Source organism: Siniperca chuatsi, linkage group LG7 (genome assembly GCF_020085105.1).
Source record: "Siniperca chuatsi isolate FFG_IHB_CAS linkage group LG7, ASM2008510v1, whole genome shotgun sequence".
Classification (NCBI taxonomy): domain Eukaryota; kingdom Metazoa; phylum Chordata; class Actinopteri; order Centrarchiformes; family Sinipercidae; genus Siniperca; species Siniperca chuatsi.
The window spans coordinates 22,138,407-22,156,552 of NC_058048.1; the positions used below are offsets into that span (position 1 = coordinate 22,138,407).

At 41.5% G+C, this 18,146-nt stretch overlaps 1 protein-coding gene across 1 annotated transcript; it reads right to left on the reverse strand.

The window, feature by feature from the left end:
* Window positions 1-114: 114 nt before the first annotated feature.
* On the reverse strand, window positions 115-14,211 carry wdr81 (WD repeat domain 81). The gene is made up of 12 exons (XM_044201449.1): window positions 13,924-14,211; window positions 12,640-13,147; window positions 8,240-11,817; window positions 8,053-8,160; window positions 7,703-7,902; window positions 7,323-7,504; window positions 6,861-7,026; window positions 6,350-6,515; window positions 5,384-6,214; window positions 5,039-5,184; window positions 4,692-4,874; window positions 115-2,168 (listed from the first exon to the last, which is right to left on the reverse strand). Exons 2-12 carry the CDS (start codon window positions 12,999-13,001, stop codon window positions 1,842-1,844), a joined length of 6,249 nt encoding a protein of 2,082 aa, XP_044057384.1. The 5' UTR covers window positions 13,002-13,147; window positions 13,924-14,211; the 3' UTR covers window positions 115-1,841.
* Window positions 14,212-18,146: the final 3,935 nt, after the last annotated feature.

Consider the following 18,146-nt stretch of genomic DNA (forward strand, 5'->3'; position numbering starts at 1 on the left):
ATTTGGTGTCAGAGAACACAAGCCCACACTTCCCAGAAACCCCTGGCTTTGATACATTACAACTTTACGGAACAGACAGCCAATAACCAATAATTACTCGAGAAGGGAAAAAAAGAAAAGAAAAACATACATTTATTCAGCTGAAATGTTCACAATTTCACTAATAAGCAAAAGTGCTTTCTTCTAGATCACATGACAGCCGTCTGCAAACACAAGAGAGGACTTTGTCCAATCTGAGCTCTAGTGACTCAGCAAAGACCGGAAGACATGGCTGGGAGTCATGATGAATCCAGGTGAATCACACAGAACAACTGGAACACACAAAAAAAACATTGAGGCCATTTTTTTTTTTTATTAATCCAGTTAATAAATAAGCATTTTCATGGACTTCTTTTAAAATGTTCAAAGATATACTGTACTGATTCAATCATAACCAATTATCAATATGCAACTACAAATTTTATTTTTAAAACAAAGTTTGTTCATTTATGATTACTGAGCTTTAACGCCAGGTTTACAAAACACACAAAATATCAAAAGGTGTAATACACTTGTCAGAGCATTTTGAGCTTTGGGCAAATAATTAGAAAAGTAGGTTGTGTTTTACAACATGACAGTGATAAAATCATATAAAGGGGAGTGCTATGGTCGTTGGATGCTAATGGTCTTTGAAAACTCTGATATTCATTAAGAGTTTAGTGGAAACCGGGCTGGGTTTAAGGAACAAAAGTTTTATTGATTTATAACTTGTTGAAATTTTCTCAACAAATTCATATGCAGTAACATATACATGTTAAAATACAAAACTGTTTACCTTGGCATTGACTGTTCCTATGTTAGCTTTTGTAGTCAGAAATTAGAAAGTGTAGAGTCTAACAACTGGCTTACCCAGTCAAAGTGGCATCTGCCTAGATACACTTCCAGTATAATGTTGCTACAGGTTCTGACTGCTAAATCAAGAATCTCTAAACAGTGTTTAAAAACCCCAAAAGCAACTTCAAGTAATTTATTAGTGGATAAAAACATTCAGTGTTTAAAATCTGAGTGAGAATCTAAATGTTACAATTCAGGCCATACTTGTGCAGTAGAATAAAGTCTGTATCAGTAATTGACTTTTGTATGTGACAACAATTGAAGCGTCTCCACTGTGAGAAGATGCAACAAGACTGTTGACAAAACAGTGAGTTTACTTTTATTGTTCATGACGTATAAATCTACTGTGAAACATCTCTCGGGGGGGGGGCACTAACACAAACAAATGATTTGATCTACAAATACTGCATAGTTTCATCAGTGCATTTGGATACGCATGTATTCTAACATCAAAAGGAAATGAAAGTTGAGGTCAATGTATTTTTGGTGTTGTTATGCATCTATTTGGAAAGTGTAAACACTACATAAGAACCGTGTTTGGTTCCACCTTCCTGAGCACGCCTTCTGATTCATTCTTTTGAAGAGAATAACTGACCTAGTCAAAAGAATAAATGACCTTGCCAAGATACGAATTTCCCATTATATACCATCTATACATCTATAGGCTTTTTAAAAAGATCATGGGATTTGCTGTACATGATAAATGTTAATTGCGTGGCACACATTTTCTGTTCATTAAATTCGGTGCCAACAACCAGAGTGGCAAGATTCGGTAGAAATGAAGCTTATACAATGCATTTACTTGTGCTGATTCATTCAAAAAGCAATTTAGAGGAACTGACAAACTGCCCTACCAGTACAATTGACCACAGGAGAAGGGACAGAGAGAGCTAAGAGCCTGATGTCTTCACGATTAAGACACTTTCAAGGTCAGTGATAAGAGTGTAGCTGGGAGCCATAGATTTTCCCTAAGCTAGTAACCGGATGGCCCCATTTTCAGAGCCCAGCAGCAAGAGCCTCTTGGTGGGCAGGACGGCCAGGCTGGTCAGAGTGCCGCGGAAGTTCTCTGAGCTCAGTTTTGTGCTGCTAACGGGACTCAGGGAGATGTCTGCCATGGAGTACACCCCTATCTTGTTAGCCACTGTTCCGGTTACGATCTCCGAACCGTAAAGATCAAAGGCGTGGATGGGGTCGGACTGCGACTTGTACAGGCGAAGAGGCTTGTGTTCCAGATCTTTCCAAACAGTGAGTGTGTAGTCAGTAGAGGAGCTAATGACCAAGTTTCCTTCTGCAGCCTGAAAAGTAAAACACAACAAAAGGAAGTCACTGACTGTTGATCTCATATCTCAATAAACACTGCCACTCAAACATCCTTTTGCAAGATTTGTGATTAAATGCCAAACAAGGCAATTCCTATTTCCTTGTAAAAACCCTGAAATTAAAAATATATATATAAGACAGGAATAAGTTAACTAAATAGGATACTTTAAAAGCAGAAATACTTGAAAAAACCTAAATGGCTGATGTTAATGGTTATTTCATTTTAAAATTCTTTAAAACAAACATGTGGCACACATAATCAGACAGATAATTCAGGCAACAGCCTACAGTCTTATTTGCTTATATCCATTCCTTAATCATGCCACTCTAAAGTGCATACTGTAGCTTGAGATTTAATGAAAAATATTAAAAAAACATTTGACTGGTAGTGTTCCCGAACCCACAAACTTAGAACCTTTAGTTGGGAGTAAGTTAAATTAGTTTGATAATATTTATTTAATAAAAAATGTATTTCAAATAAGATAATGAACAGAGCTTGTTTTTAATTTCCCAGTTAAACATGAAAAACAGCCACCAGTTGATACACGTAAAAATTGAGGGGAACTCTGAGTAATATGAATGTGCCAATGAGAACCACTGCGGTCTTTCTAATGAGTAACCTGTGTCCATATTTGCCTAAACTTGTGCTGTTAAAAGAGATACAATCCTTGACCTAATTTGGGGTTAAATAAAGTTTGCTCATCCTTGTGCTCTGTTGACAACAGATTTGCTGGGTACAACTTTCACCATCTCTGCACCACTTAGTATCTATCCTCTACTACCTTTGGGGAAAGTCAAAATAAAAGCCACTTGGCTGATCGTCTTCTTCAATATTTATCACATGACTACTGAAAAGTACAGCCACACCTTCTGGCTTGAGTTTGTCATGTGGGCCAGGAATACAGTAACAGGCTCTTAAAAACATCACTGATTGTTATTTCATACCCACCAGATTCTGCCGGTTGATGAACCAAAACATAAAAACGGCTAATCGGCTAACACCTCTGACTCTCCCATCTTGTTGCTCAAAAGGCAGAAGATATTTTATCAAGGTTCCCACACCTTGTTTAACATCAAATTCAAGGACTTTCCAAGCCCAGTTCCCTCAAATTCAAGGACACAACACGGCGTAGTTTGAGACTGCTACACTGAGAATTTTTATATTGAGAACTAGCAGGCTTTACAGTGAAAGCCTATAGGCCTGTTGTATTTGATGGCATACCAATCATCCAACCCCCCTCAAACCTATGCAACCCTTCTGATATTTCAGAAATCACACCATGCTTACAATTGAACAAAGTAAAGGACTCATGTTAGAGAAACTGTGTTTACTATAAGTTTATCTGGCAGAATGCAAAGTTTGACCAAAGCATGGAGAGTGACCGCCCATTTATATGACACACTGCATGACCCACGTCCCCCAACCACGTCTTGTGTAAACAACTTGACCATCAGTGAGTCCCAAACGTGTTGGGAAACACGTTGAATAGGGGTACATGGTGTAACGAGGGATCAAGTTAGTGTGTGGCCACCATTTGATCAAGGTATCATTTTCAAAAAAAAAAAAGGAACACATGATCCAACAACCCTGGACGAACATTCAAAGCCTAAAAAAAGTATTAGTATTCACCCACTTTTACCCAGTTTTTCATAATTTATTGCATTACCACATTTAATTGGTGTGGAAGTAATTATTTTAAATATTTAAAAAAAAAAAAAATCAATAAAAATAATGAGGATTTTTTGACAGAAAAAGACTCCTTAATGTCAAATGCATAAATGTACATTATCATGGTATGGTAAAGCATCAGAAAGGAGGGACTATTTTTAAACTCTCCTTGTTGGTGCATTTAAAGACACCAAAATTTAAGTGTTGCTGACAAATGGCAACATTGTCAATGCCAGAAATTTGAATTCATATGTTTCTTTTCAAAATGCCCAAATTTGGCTATTGCTTATCTTCCTTTCCTCCTTTTTCTCTAAAGACTCTTGGGCATCAAACTGTGATTTTTATACATAGCATACCCACATTTTTTAACTATTCTGAAAGTTGGTCATTGTTATAATTTGAAAACATGAACAGCATTTGCATAATGTTCACAAATAGTTGACATAACTATTTCAGATGAATCCTGTAATAAAAAAATGCAGTTGAGGGGTGCCTGGGTGGCCTACGGGTTTGTCCATGTAATTGCAACGTCCCTGGTTCGAGTCTGGCCAGGGTCCTATTGTCACCCACCCCCACTTCTTGTCTCCTCTTTACTGTCAGCTATTTAAAAAAAGGCAAAGATGCCAAAAACATACAAAAGAAATTCATTGTTCATTGCATGCATAACTATTGCCATCAACAGCCAGACCGTCATGGAATCTGTTTTACTGTCACTGGTAGAACATTTTCCAATAACCAAAAAGCTAACCACATATCTAATGAACACTACTGACTAAGATGTTACCCAGAGGCAGCCCTATTCACACACACACATTCTCTCTAAATATACCTTCATTTGGAGGATATCTCCCTCATGAGCTGGCCAGCCTTTCAGAATAAGTCCAGTACGTGCGTCTAGCAGAACAATGAAGCCAGATGAGAACCCTGCAGCCACAGTACGCCCTGAAGGGCTCACTGCGAGGTAGCGGATGAGCCCAGCACTCACATTGTTGTATGCCAGACGAAATTCATGCTGGGGACACAGAAGAAGATTTGTCACTGTCAAGGCTGAAATAACTCGATAGTGGAGAAGTATAAAAAGTGCTACCATTTTGAAAACATAGTAATGATCAATAATTGATGGATGTTGTATGGCGTAAGTCTCAAATGAATGAGCTCACTAAGGGAATTTGATACCTGCAGTCCTGGTTTGCGAGGATCAATGAAGCGGAGAACAGAATCTGCACTGCCAAACACAACACTGCAGTGTGGAGCTGGCATGGTAGTGACAGCAGTAATGGGATTCTTTCCATCCACGGCTTCATACGAGCGGATCTGCTTGCCTATGGACACAGATAGAGTACAGTTACATAGAAAAGCACAGTTGTTTCACCCATTTGAGTCTCCTTAACTAACCACACAAACAACTTGTACATATTACAACTGTAAATATTATATATTACTTACTTACTTACATACACACACACACACACACACACACACACATTAAAAATATTAAATGCATTGTGCTTGATCTCTTACCTGTATACTGGTCCCACAGGTGCACAGTACCATCACAGCTGACTACCTCCAGTGAAGTCTCTAGCTGTCCAACATAGAAGATTGACTTTCGATGGTCATTATATGTCAACCTGGGCTCCACCTCCTGTGTTCCATCACCATGGTTATAGAGGGGCCAAAGCTTCACAGTCTTGTCTTTACTACCAGAAAGGAAGTAATCCTCTCCTGCCAGTGGTGCCAAACACTTCGTGGTGCCTGAGTGACCCAGGAAACTCTGCAGTCGGATCTGGTGGAAGTGGAAATGTGGATCCTGCTGGTTAAGGCCAATCTCATACTGCCAGTAGGCCAGCCAGTTGCCCTGCAGGGAGCGGCCACTGCGAGGGAGCTCCTGCTTCAGGGCACTGTCCTCTGGGGTGGGGCCTGTCACCCAGGAGGAGGAAAAGGAAGCTGTGCCAATGGATGGAGTGGTGAAGGTGGAGGCAGTGGTGATGATGGGGGTGGTATGACTGGAGCGTCCCCAAGAGTTGGACAACCCAAGGTTCTGGCTACCAGCATAATCAGTGTCCCGAGACACTTGGATACGGTTTCCTACCAGGTGGCTCCCAAACGTGCCTGACTCAGGGAGGGAGTCTCCCAGCAGGGTGGAGCTAGTCGAGGGTGCAGGGAATGGGCTGCAACCCACACGTCCACCAAAACCAGAGGAGAGACCAGCGGATGAAGGACGTAGCTCCACCCTGGACGCTGTTGTGAGGTTTGTCTCTGGACTCCCCTGACTTACACTCTGATGGTAGGACTGGGCCAACTGCCAGACCAGCTCGTGGTTGGGAACCAGTTTCCGAATTGCCATGTCACCTACAGAAATCACAATAAAGCACTGATTTACACCACTGACGTGTAAAAATATATTTGACTTAAGCACAGCCTATAATGCCTTCTTCCTGCTGGATAGGGTATTTTGTTTTTGACATAAGATGAGGCGTTTCCTACCTATAAGACAGTAGAAGGGAATGTAGGATGCATGGGCCATCTCAGGGTTAAATACAGTCTGCAGCTCCTCCAATACCCCCAACTCATATGTCACATTTGATGCTTCAGGTGTGCAGACGTCCACGACCGTGACATCTCCCACAACTCTGCGAGGGGCGCTGTCCAGCTACAGTTTAAGAGAGACAGTGACCACATCTGTGTATTTCCAATTCTATTTTCAAAAGAAATAGGTGTAACAACATGAAGAAACTTCTAAATTATCTGATGCAACAAGAAAAAACATCCTGCCATGCTCACAAATATTTGTACTCTCTTTCTCTCTCTCTCTGTTACACAGTTTGTATTCCAAGTTTCTGTCTCTTGTTTTTATCTTCATCCATATTTTTATCTGTCTTTATGTCATTTGTTTTTGTAAAGCTCTTTGTGACAGACCTGCTTGTTGAAAGCATTCTAGAAATAAACTTGACATGACACCTGTCAGTCTTTATGTGTTGTGTCTGTGTGTGCATACCTGGGGCTGCAGAGAATGCAGCAAAGAGAAAACAGTAAAGAACCGACGCAGAGTGTCAGCCATATGCTGTTGCACCATCTCCCTCCCGATGCGCAGACAGATGAGAGCCATCAGGCTGAGTGTCTTGAGACAGACGGCAGTGCGTGTCTGCACCCCGCTGGGGAACCTAAGTACAGCAGAGTGGGTACAACCAAGCAGAGGATGAATGACAGATCTATTATAGCCTGTTTTCTGATTACATTCTATTGCATCACAAAAATGAAAAAAAAAAGACATTGCACTTTAAAACAAATATGAACAGTTCAAAGTGTATGACAAATAAAAAGTAAAACAATCTATTTGCAATATTTCACAATGATACTGCTATCTGACATGCTGTGTTTGAATAATTGAACACTGAGGCACTATCATCAGCTCAACATACATCTAGAGTATGTGTGTGGTTGTATGCATGTTATTTACCCCATGCGGGGGGTGGTGAGCAAGTCCAGTAGTGGTAGGAGCACATCCTGATTGATCTTCATAAGCATGTCCATCAGAGTGGTATCAGAGAGAAACACAATGATCTTCTGTGTAAGTGCAACAGCTCCAAGCAGACTTGCCTCCTTACGTGTGTTTAGACGCTGCGAAGAAGGTGGAGAAACCTGGAAGCATACACATTTGTGAAATCAAAACACCTTTTGCTAATGTTCTTAGACAAATAATCACCTTAAAAAGTCAAATGGTACAATTTCCTTTTCCCATTTAAAAAAAAAAAAAACAATCTAGCTTAATAGGCCAAAGGAGGTTTTGTGTGCATGAGTGTACACTCTTTTTTTGCATGCCTTTTTTCCCCGTCTTACCAGATATCCTATATATGGCAGGTACTGGTAAGTGAGTACAGGCTCTCCATAAAGTTGAGCTATGTAGATGAGACAGTCCAACACAGGCCCTGCTGTCTGGTCACCAACCACAGGTTTCTTCTCATACACACTGCCCATTCCCACACTCTCCAGACTGCTCTCCTCAGACGCAGGGGCCACAAACTGGTGTTTCTCAAGCCCTACAGGCAGAGAACATGAGAAGAAAAAGGGGTGAAGAAAACACAAGCACTAACACGACACTGGTTAGAAATACAAATCTCCAGAGCATGGTTTTGTCAATGTTGTAAAATCTAAAGCAATGAAACTTTTTAAGTTATACATTTACGTACCAATATAACAATTTGTGAGCAATCGCAGCAAATTTCTGGCTACATATCGAGACGTCACTGTTGGTCCAAGCTTTGCTGAAAGCCATCGAACTGTTTTGCAGACTGTATCTGTGTGTGAGACATGATTAAAAGCATTAGACATTATCAATTAACAAATAATTTACATAAACCTCAATCATTCACTCACCGAGAAGAATCTTTTGTTCTTTTTCCTCAGAATCTTCTGATGGATCATGGTCATCCTCCTCCTCCTGCTGCTCTCCCATATTGCCAGTCTCAGTGCCTTCCAATGCCATTCCATTCACAAACTCACCCTCCAGAGTGGCAACTGTGGTTCCTGAAGCTTCTGTGCAACCAGAGAGAGTGAGGTCCAGGTTGGGAACGGTAGGGTCATCTGTCCCCTCTTTACCCTCATTAGTCTCAGTCATTTCTTCTTCCTCCAGCTCTCCTCCCTCCTCTCCTTCACTAGCGTGTTTCAAGTCCTGGCTGCTGTCAGCCGATTTGAGACTGGCTCGATCCCTCATTGAGTCTCCATCACCCAATGAGAGCTCACTTGTGCTGCTTTTGTCACTTAGTTTCCCCACACTTAGAGACTCCTGGTCTTGATCCTTGGCTGCAGAGTTCTGGCTCTGCTGTTTCCCAGCAGCCACCCCTGCTCCACTGTTAACATAAAACCCATTCTGAAAGTCCTCTGCCTCTGAAAGAAACACTTGGTCATTGAGACTGATGCCAGAGGAGTAATCGACTAGCCCTGTGTCTCCCACCACCCCGACTCCTCCGCTGGCTCCACTGCTACCTCCCATATTCCCACTAACAGACCCAGAAGATGGCCGCACCTCGCCACACTGAAAGTCCTCTTCTTCCTCTCCTAGATTACATGTGCCACCCCTCAGCCCTTTGCAAACTTCCCCACTAGGGCCTGAGATGCCGCTTTCAAAGCCAGTGATGACCTGCAGCACATGGGGGAGTAGGCTTGACAGAAAGGCCTGCAGGCCAAGCCTCACAATAAGCTGTAGGATGAAACAGTCAGTGTAGAGATAAAAACGTCCTCGCAGGCAGTGGGGGTTTTCATAAACATTGATCAGTGGCTTCAGTAAGTACTTGTTTGCATTTCTGGGACCTAGTACTCTAGAGATGGGCTCGAAAAGGTACCAAGCAGCATAGACAGCAGTGGACTCCTCAAGCATGAGGGCTAGAATGAAGGGCAAAAGAATCTCAAGACCCTCAGCTGTGATGTTACCCCGCAACAGTGTCTCAAGCTGCTGCCACAGGTGAAAGACAACATCTCTTCCTTGAAGACTACATGTAGTCTCCATCTTGGCATGGTAGGAAAAGATAAAGTGATGAAGTGCTGCAAAATATGAAGGGAAAGGAAAGGGGGTGATGACTGAGTTCAGTAACTGGCAGGGGTTTGGGGGAGGCAGACCATCGCAGATGGGGTCATATTTGAAAAGGAGTGGAGGTGTGCAATCTGGTACTTCTCCAGGTGCTTTTCCAGAGTTCTTCTCTATTAGCAGCAGTGTCTCAAGAGCATGATGCAAAGACAGTGGCACATCACGGAGATTGGCAGAGCATAGCCTCATAACAGTTTGGAAACGCTGTCTGAGGGGGTTGCCTGGTTTCAGTCCTCTCAGTTTAGAGGAGTAGAATATCTCAGCGATGAGAACACCAAGGGCCTGCATGTCTCTTTGGTAGAGCTGTGTAAGAGAGGGTAGAGATTCAATTATCAAACCATCTCTCAAGCAGTCACTACATCCTGCAGGATGCCATACTTCAGCGTGCAGACTCTTCACCAGGAAATTGTTCAACTTCTCCAGCTCTTCCAACGGTTGCAAGGGGTTGAAGCCTTCAGGGAGGATGATCTTGATTTCCTCTGCATTGGTGGTGGTCATACTCCCCTCCCCATGTTTTTTGTTCGTTGACCCACCTCTTTGTAACATGGCACTGCGTAAACCAGGGCCTAAGCTACTTGTGAAATCACCAGGAAATGAACTTGGGGACTGTGATACAGTAAGTGCTGTGTGCTCTCCTCCCATCTTTCCTCCCGCTGTACTGCTGCTTGGCATTGGCACAGAGCAGGACGCAGAAGAGGATGAGCCAGTGGACGCTAATGAGTCCAAAGCTTCCATACCTTGTTCAAGCTCTTCATCTCTGTCTACCATGGTCCAGCCACTGGACTCACACCCTGTGGACTCTGGCACCATTCCATCCACAGTGTCAGCCATGGTGTCGATTTGAGGGATGTGTAGAAAAGGCACATTAAGAGTAGCAAGGCCAAGGAGAGGAGGTTCTGCTGGGGCGTACTGGGAAGGAGATAAGCGGGGAGGGTGGGGCTGGTCGAACAGCTGAACTACACCATAGGTAGTTAGATTGGTGTGGTTGTCCACTAGGTGCAGGCACACATTCTTGGCCTTGACAGCTTCTTTACCAGACAACTTATAGCCAAATGTGAGATCTATCCAGTGATGCAAATGCTGGGAAACCTCTTTGCTCTCCAAAAGGCGCCGATGGACCTCAATAAACTCCTCACACGACTTGCACCAGGAAGGCACATCCAGGTCTGGCATGTCGGGGTGGATTGAACGGAAAATGGAGGGATCTGTGTAGAACTCTGGAATGCACTCATCAGGGGTCCAGCTCTGCATGCGCTCCATACTGGCTGGATATTCATTAGGCTCCCACTGGGATCTAACATGGCTGCACAACACTGACTTGGGTGTCTGGCGCGCTTTGTAGACATAGTAGGTAATGTCTGAGAGCACATCAGATATGTGATGAGGTACATGGAGGTGGTCAGGCTGTCCAGCACCACCAGCACCTACAGAGCCACTGAGGTCTCCACCTACACCGCTTCCACCTACCACATTACCCACTGCAGCTGCCAAAGCCTCTTTGGTCATCTCATATGTGAAGTCTAGTTGCTTATCCCCCTTATTGAGCCTGAACTTTGACCTCCTAAGGTCCCGGAATTTTCCGAATGGCACAGTGAAATCCACCACCCAAGGCAGTACTGGGTGATAATTATGGTCTCCTTCCCGCCGTCCTGCTAACCTGTTCAGTTCCATTAAGTAGCGGAAGTTACTGACTCGTCCATGGACCCAGTCCAGAACCAATGTCTTAAGCTCACCAAAGCAGTCTTTGCAAAGTCTCTTGTTCTCTTGGCTCACACATGAATTGTCCCTTGGCAGGACACTTTTTGGCACTTGTCTGCCAGTAACATCACTATTTGCATCCCCTTCCATCCCCAGTTCCTCATAATGGGCTAGGTTGAGCTTGAGACGGCTGCAGAGCTGCTCATCTACTGCTATGTCCTGCAGGGAGAGCTCTCCACAAGACAGACCTGCTGCATGACATGCCTGCAGGGCTATTAGTAACTGGTAGAGAATGAACAACACTTTGGCATGGCTGTTAGCGAGCTTGGCTGGGCTGAAGGAGACAATATCATGGAGTGAATACTGAGTATAAGGTAGAATCACATACAGCATCTCTGCTGTCTCTAGCAGACACTCTGCAGGCAGAACATTAGGACACAGATGGTCTGACTGGGACTTGGAAAAGCAAGATGAACTGGATGGCAAGTAGTTTTCTTTCTCCTTCTCTCTAGTTGGAGAAAGGGATGGTGACACTCCGTCAGATGAGATGAATGTGGAATTGAAGAGCTTCTGTAAAGCATGACGCACTGCATCTACAGCTGCAGCATGCATCTGTTCATTGGCTCCTGCATATGCCTGCACAAGTTTGTAATGAGCTTCACGCCATAGATTCCTGAAAAAGGGGAAAAAAGAAAAAAATGATACATTACTATCTCAAACAAGTTCTATGTTCTCAATGACTGCATCTGTTTTTCTCCATTTAGGTATTTTAAACTTTATACTACATAAATCTCACACGAGTAAACTTGAAATTCACTGCAAACAAGACACTTAACTGACATTTATCCTTAGAATTCAATTGTTTAACAAGACAGACAGTTAACACACAAACACTAAAGGAATCCACAAAGGCATGTTCTAGTTAATTTTAAGTGAAGCTCCAGATACCCTGATATTACGGCTGCAACTAACAGTTATTTACATTATCGATTAACCTAACCATAATATTTTTTAGATTAATCTTTCACTCTATAAAATGTCAGAAAATAGTAAAAAAAAAAAAAAAAGCACCGCACCAGTTCCCAAAGCCCATGGTGATGTCTTCAAATTATTTGTTTTGCCTGACCAACAGTCTAACCCCCAAAGACAGTGAATTGATAAAATTTAAACTGATAGAAAATGGAGACAAAGGTGTAAATGCTCACTTTTCAGAAGGCAGAAACAGAGAATGTTTGCCATTTTTGCTAGACAAATAACATTATCAAGTAATCCATTATCAAAATTGTTGCAGATTAATTTTCTGTCAGAAAATATTTTTTTAAGCTCTTTGGATGAGTGTAATTAATATTCACAAATAATAACTTAACAAGCAATTGTTATGGGAATGACAAATCGTCTTTAAACAGATTTTTTTTTTCCTTTGATTGAGCTTTGGCACAAATGTAAGCATAGCCACATTTTATAGTAGAATAACAAAGTAGGCTATATATAGTACCTGACATTATGTTGCGACACACACTGCATGGTTTTGACATAAGAATCCTGTGACATAAACTCCATTTGTTGATGGCAAGGGTCTCTGGCCAATCTGTAGCTCAGCTTGCTTTTCCTCAGACCCTGAATGCACACTCGCATCCAGCCAGAGGGCAACTTTGCCTGGGAACACTGAAGATACGTGTGAATTTCTGCTTCACTGATGCTGTCAAAGCGGGCACAGCGCATGACCCTCCCCTCCCTCAGGCCCATCACCCATCGCGTAGGAACAAGGGCTACGAGCTCCCTGGGACGGGGACCTGGGCCTTGCTGCCGTCGGTCAACCCCCAAGTCTTTCTCAACTGCATGCATCAGCCAATCCATGGCGAGTCTCCAATGCTTGTTAAGAGTTGCACAACGTCCTGCTGCGTACACCTCGCTGTCTCCCACAAGGATGACTCTCAGACATTCATGGAGGAAGAAATCAAAGTCAACAAGGGCAGACCTAATCTCTTCCGCAGCCTGTCTCTCTGAGGAAAAAATTAAAAAACAAAAATGGACAATTAGATGAGCAACTACTTAGTTTGTAGTGCTTTAACGATAATACTGCTGCACAACACTGTAATGAGAGATTGATTGTTTTCCAAAGAGGAGAACAGTAGGTTGCTGTATTAAAAGAGTGATGTGCTGTTGGTGAATGCACATGCCTACTTGTCCTTTGCCAAGTCCCTGAAGTTTGAGCTCAGCTCACATGACTGAACTGCCCCTGCCCCATCAACAGACCTACTCTACCCTGGTGGCAAGTTTGCTAAAAAGCCTCCAATTTTAAGTTGAGTGATTTAAACTGTAACTTTACAAGTTTCCTAAACGGTCATATAGTACCATTAGTTGAAAGTTTGAATACATTTCGTATAACGTTAACTAGGCTGCTAGCTGGTGGCAGAGATAACACCCAAGAAACAATTAAGCCCTACTTAAACCGAGACTATAAATATTGTAAGCTTCAAACAAAACATGTGAATGTTATTTAGCAATGGCAATCTCTTACACGTTGTACATATTGGAAAGTGAGTCGGGGAGCTTTAAGAAGACAATTGGGGAAGTAACGTCAACTTAAAGCTAACAGTTAGCTTAACGAAACGGCTAACGTTACGATACCCAACTCAAGCAAAAAGCCATCATATAATTACTAATATCATTGACACAAAGCTCAACAAGAGCAGCTATAATGGGCAGATGTAACTCCACTGCAATTACATAACAACAGCCACCAACAACAGCATTTACTGCTTAATGTTTAGCTCACCTCTCACCACTTGTAGCAGCTGACAGCTAGCTAGCGTTAAGCTAACGGTGCACCGCCGGTTTCACGCATGATGAGTTTGTACAACATTAACTTTATAAAACGAGGACACACTGCGGGGCGACATTTAACTACTTGCTCCATTTTGTGATGTTTACTGATGCGTGTCAACAGACAAACGACAGTCAGTCAGTCGATGGTGTTTTGTTCTGTGCTAGCGGCGCCATGTTTAAGAAGCGACACCTCACGTGACACAACACCAGCCTCATCTCATGTGATTATGCAGCTGTAAGACAGGGCCACTTCCTCTTTGGCCTGCAAATAACATTTGATAAACACCATAAATTATTTGCGTGGTTACTTGATAGAGCAGACGTAGATAGTTAACTGTACTGTAGATATAGTGACAACCACGTTAGAAAAATAGAGATATATGTTGGTGATTTAATTTCATTTTATTTAACAATACATTTAAGTGAACATAGTTTTAGTAGTGAGGAAAGGGCTGCAGCATACTGGGCACATTGTTTAAACCTTTTTATGCGTGTCACTTTACATTTCACTGTTAATCCTCTGGTGTGCATGTGACAAATAAAATGCTTGAATCTTTGATTTAAAGAGACATTAGCAAACTACTATATCTGACTGAGCTAATGTAGTGAATGAAATGCAGCCATTATTCCACATTTTGCTGGAAATTTTCTGGCATTTAAGTTCCCTGGAAATTACCTTATCTTATTTTAGCAACCACCCCATTATAGACGGCTTCCTAAATTGACAGCTCTTCAAGTTTGCAGAATCTCTAATAAGTTCAATATAAATACATACTTGCTTCCAATACCTGACTAGGATGTAGTTAGAGTCATCTCCACAAGGTGGCATTATGTGTGTAATTTCACAGACTTATCCTTCAGCAGTCTTGTGCAGACATATACAGTATGTAAACATGCAGTCATTTGATCTTCTTTTATTTTGTTTTAGTGGCTCCAACTTGGCTCAATCCTTTGTAATGTCCCAAAATTAGCTGCATTAGGACCTCTGTCTATTACTACTGTATTTTGATACAATGTGGTGTGGCTGGTAGCCTAATGTGATCACTGTTTGACTTCAGGATTTCTACCACATGATGTTTAATGTGCATGCTTGATTCCCCTTTGGCATTACTCTTATACTGAGTTGTTTTTTCACAAAATCACACCTGGCTATTTGCAATGATTTGAAGTTGGACCCTTTATTGAATATATATCTGAAAACAGACTTCATCAGAGACTGAATAGAATCAGAATCAGCTTTATTGGCCAAGTATATGTACACATGCAAGCAATTTGGTTTTAAGTTGCTCTCAGTGTTAGACACAATTCCAAGAGCTACAGATAAAAACAAGGGCAACAAAACTGAACAAAGATAGCTAAAAATAAACATAGAACTATTATGTACATACAAGTAGGTGAAAAAATAGGTGTGTATATATAAAAAGCAACAAAGACCAACAACATGCAATGTCTATATACAAGTCAAGTGTGTGTAAACAATACACATAGTGCAAGAAATAAATATTGAATATTGAGGTACAGTGAATATGTACAGTATTTGCATGTATACGTGTCTATATATAGTATATACAACATGTAGGATTTATGTTTGACAGCGATGGATGATATGTACATGTAAAGCACAGTGTGTATTTTAGACTGTAAATATATAATTTATAATTTGTAGGTAAGTGGATGTTTAGTGTGTTACAGGGTTATTGACACTATATCACTGATTTAACTGTTTATCAAAGTGATGGCCTGTGGAAGGAAACTGTGTCTGGTTGTTTTGGCGTACAGTGTTCTGTAGCACCTACCAGAGGGAGAAGTTGGAACAGGTTGTGTCCAGGGTGTGATGGGTCTGCAGTGATGTTTTCTGCCCGTTTCCTGACTCTGGAGATATATAAGTCCTGAATGGAGGGCAGGTTGGCACCAGTGATTTTCTCTACAGTCCTGATTATCCATTGAAGTCGGTTCTTGTCCTGTTTGGTGGCTGATCCAAACCAGACAGTGATGGATGTACAGAAAACAGACTGGATGATTGCAGTGTAGAACTGGTTCAGCAGCTCCTGAGGCAGGTAGAACTTCCTAAGCTGGTGCAGGACATACATCCTCTGCTGGGCCTATTTGATGATTTATTTAATATTTATATTTGAATATATATTCTCTAAGATGGTTATGAGTGAGTATAACTTGTGAGGATATGCTTCAAGGTGGATTCTACTCTATTGTTTGCAGTTGCAAACTTGATATGGATGTGATTTAATAAATATGAACCTTTGTAGAATATTGACGTATACCTCTCAGTGTGCAATGACTTCTGTTTTTGTTGCTGTATGAGTCCTGCTGTTGGGAGGTCACTCTTGGTGAATCTTGTGCACAAAGCCATGCTACTTAGTTAATTCACTGTAAATATTTTTATGTATGGATGTTCTGAAAGCATATTTGGGCTGGGTTCCTTGAGTACATGATAAGCTAATTATTTTAGGAAGGAAGTCAAAATTGGCAGGCAAAACTGATTTCAAAAATGCACAATTAAAGGGACAGAATTAAGGCAATTATTGACAAAACTAAACCAATGGACTGCTCAGATTATACATATTTTGCATTTCTTCAAAATTGGTAAAAAAGAATGACTATAAGCATGAATGTTGAAATCCCACACTGGGTTGTAGACTCACAATTACAGGGACACAAATTAAAAGCTTCTCTCATCTCAGCATACCACCAATGCAACATAATTACCGTCAGCACTTTTACAGAAAATATACAGCCAACGAACATGACATTCCTTGGCTCAGCATATTATGTTCTTCTCTTAGTTCTGCTCTCAGTAGTTTTATAGTACTGCCAGGCAGAAAGTGTTTTATGTCCCAAAAAACAGTGTTGGTTTTGGTTTAAAGCATTCACTTCAAATGGCCTGAACTTACATTACACAGAAAGAGGGTGGACACAATGAAGCATACTGTGCATTATATTTCGATGCATTACAGTAGCCCTACAATAAATACTATCTGTACTTTTGTATTGTGTCACATTACTTAAACTAACTCATAAAGTCACTAGAAGGGATGCATGGTTCTCTGTGTGCTGAGAAAATAGCCTGAGGTGACCTTTGACACCCTCTAGTTCAAGATAAAAGTTTTTCTTCTTGCATTATTACCTCTGCCAACAAAGTTATTTTTTCTGTCGGTTTGTTTGTCTTGTTGGTTAGTTGGATCTCTAAAAAACAGATTTCAGTTAAATTTGGTGGACTGTAAGGCCATGCGTAGAGGGAAAGATTAGTTTTTGGTTTGGAGAGTGCAGTCAGGTAGCCATTTATAAAGCACTTCATGTTATCCCTCATAACACAACAAGCTTTTTCTCCTCTCTTCATACAAATGTAATCTTTGGTACAAACGGTTGTACAAACACATTCAGGTGATCCTCAAAAAAGTTCCCCATAGCTAGTTGACAAATTCTTGCAGGCATGGCCAATTTGACTTAATATAGCAACATTATTTGGACGCAACTCAGTGGTCATGACTCTTGAAATTTTGCACCAACAGGTTTTAGGTTTTTTTTAAAAAGCTAATCTGAGATGGAACAAGGGGCATCAAAGATTATTTTTACCAGTAAGACTGCCAGGCCATCAGTTCACCAACCACTTTTTTTCAGTTGTGTACCAAAAATCATCTCATCTATAAATATGGTAATTTGATCCAAAGAGCAAAATGTAGTGTACAGAAAACTAGGTACCACAAAACCAATCGAGACAGACACCACAGGGTTACATTTAAAGCTGGGATAGTTGTGTGACTTACACAATACAGTTAAGAAAAATCCACATTACTGTCATGTCGAAATATGAAGACTGCTGGTAAAGAAATGTATTTATATAGAATTTATTGGACAACATTTGTGGAAGCCAGGCTTTCCCCCTCTGGCATGAGGGAAACAAAGTACTGCATAAATTGATTGAAACACACAAATGAAGACAATCTAATCCACTGAAACTGGTAGCCATTTTGCCCACATACCAAAAATAGTTCTCCCAATTTCCCATTTATCATCCATCCATTTTCTACCGCTTGGTCCCGTTAGGGGTCGCGGGTGACTGGAGCCTATCCCAGTGACTTTGGGCCTTAGGCAGGGTACACCCTGGACAGTGGCCAACTCGTCGCAGGGCTAACACAGACAAGGACAGACAACCAT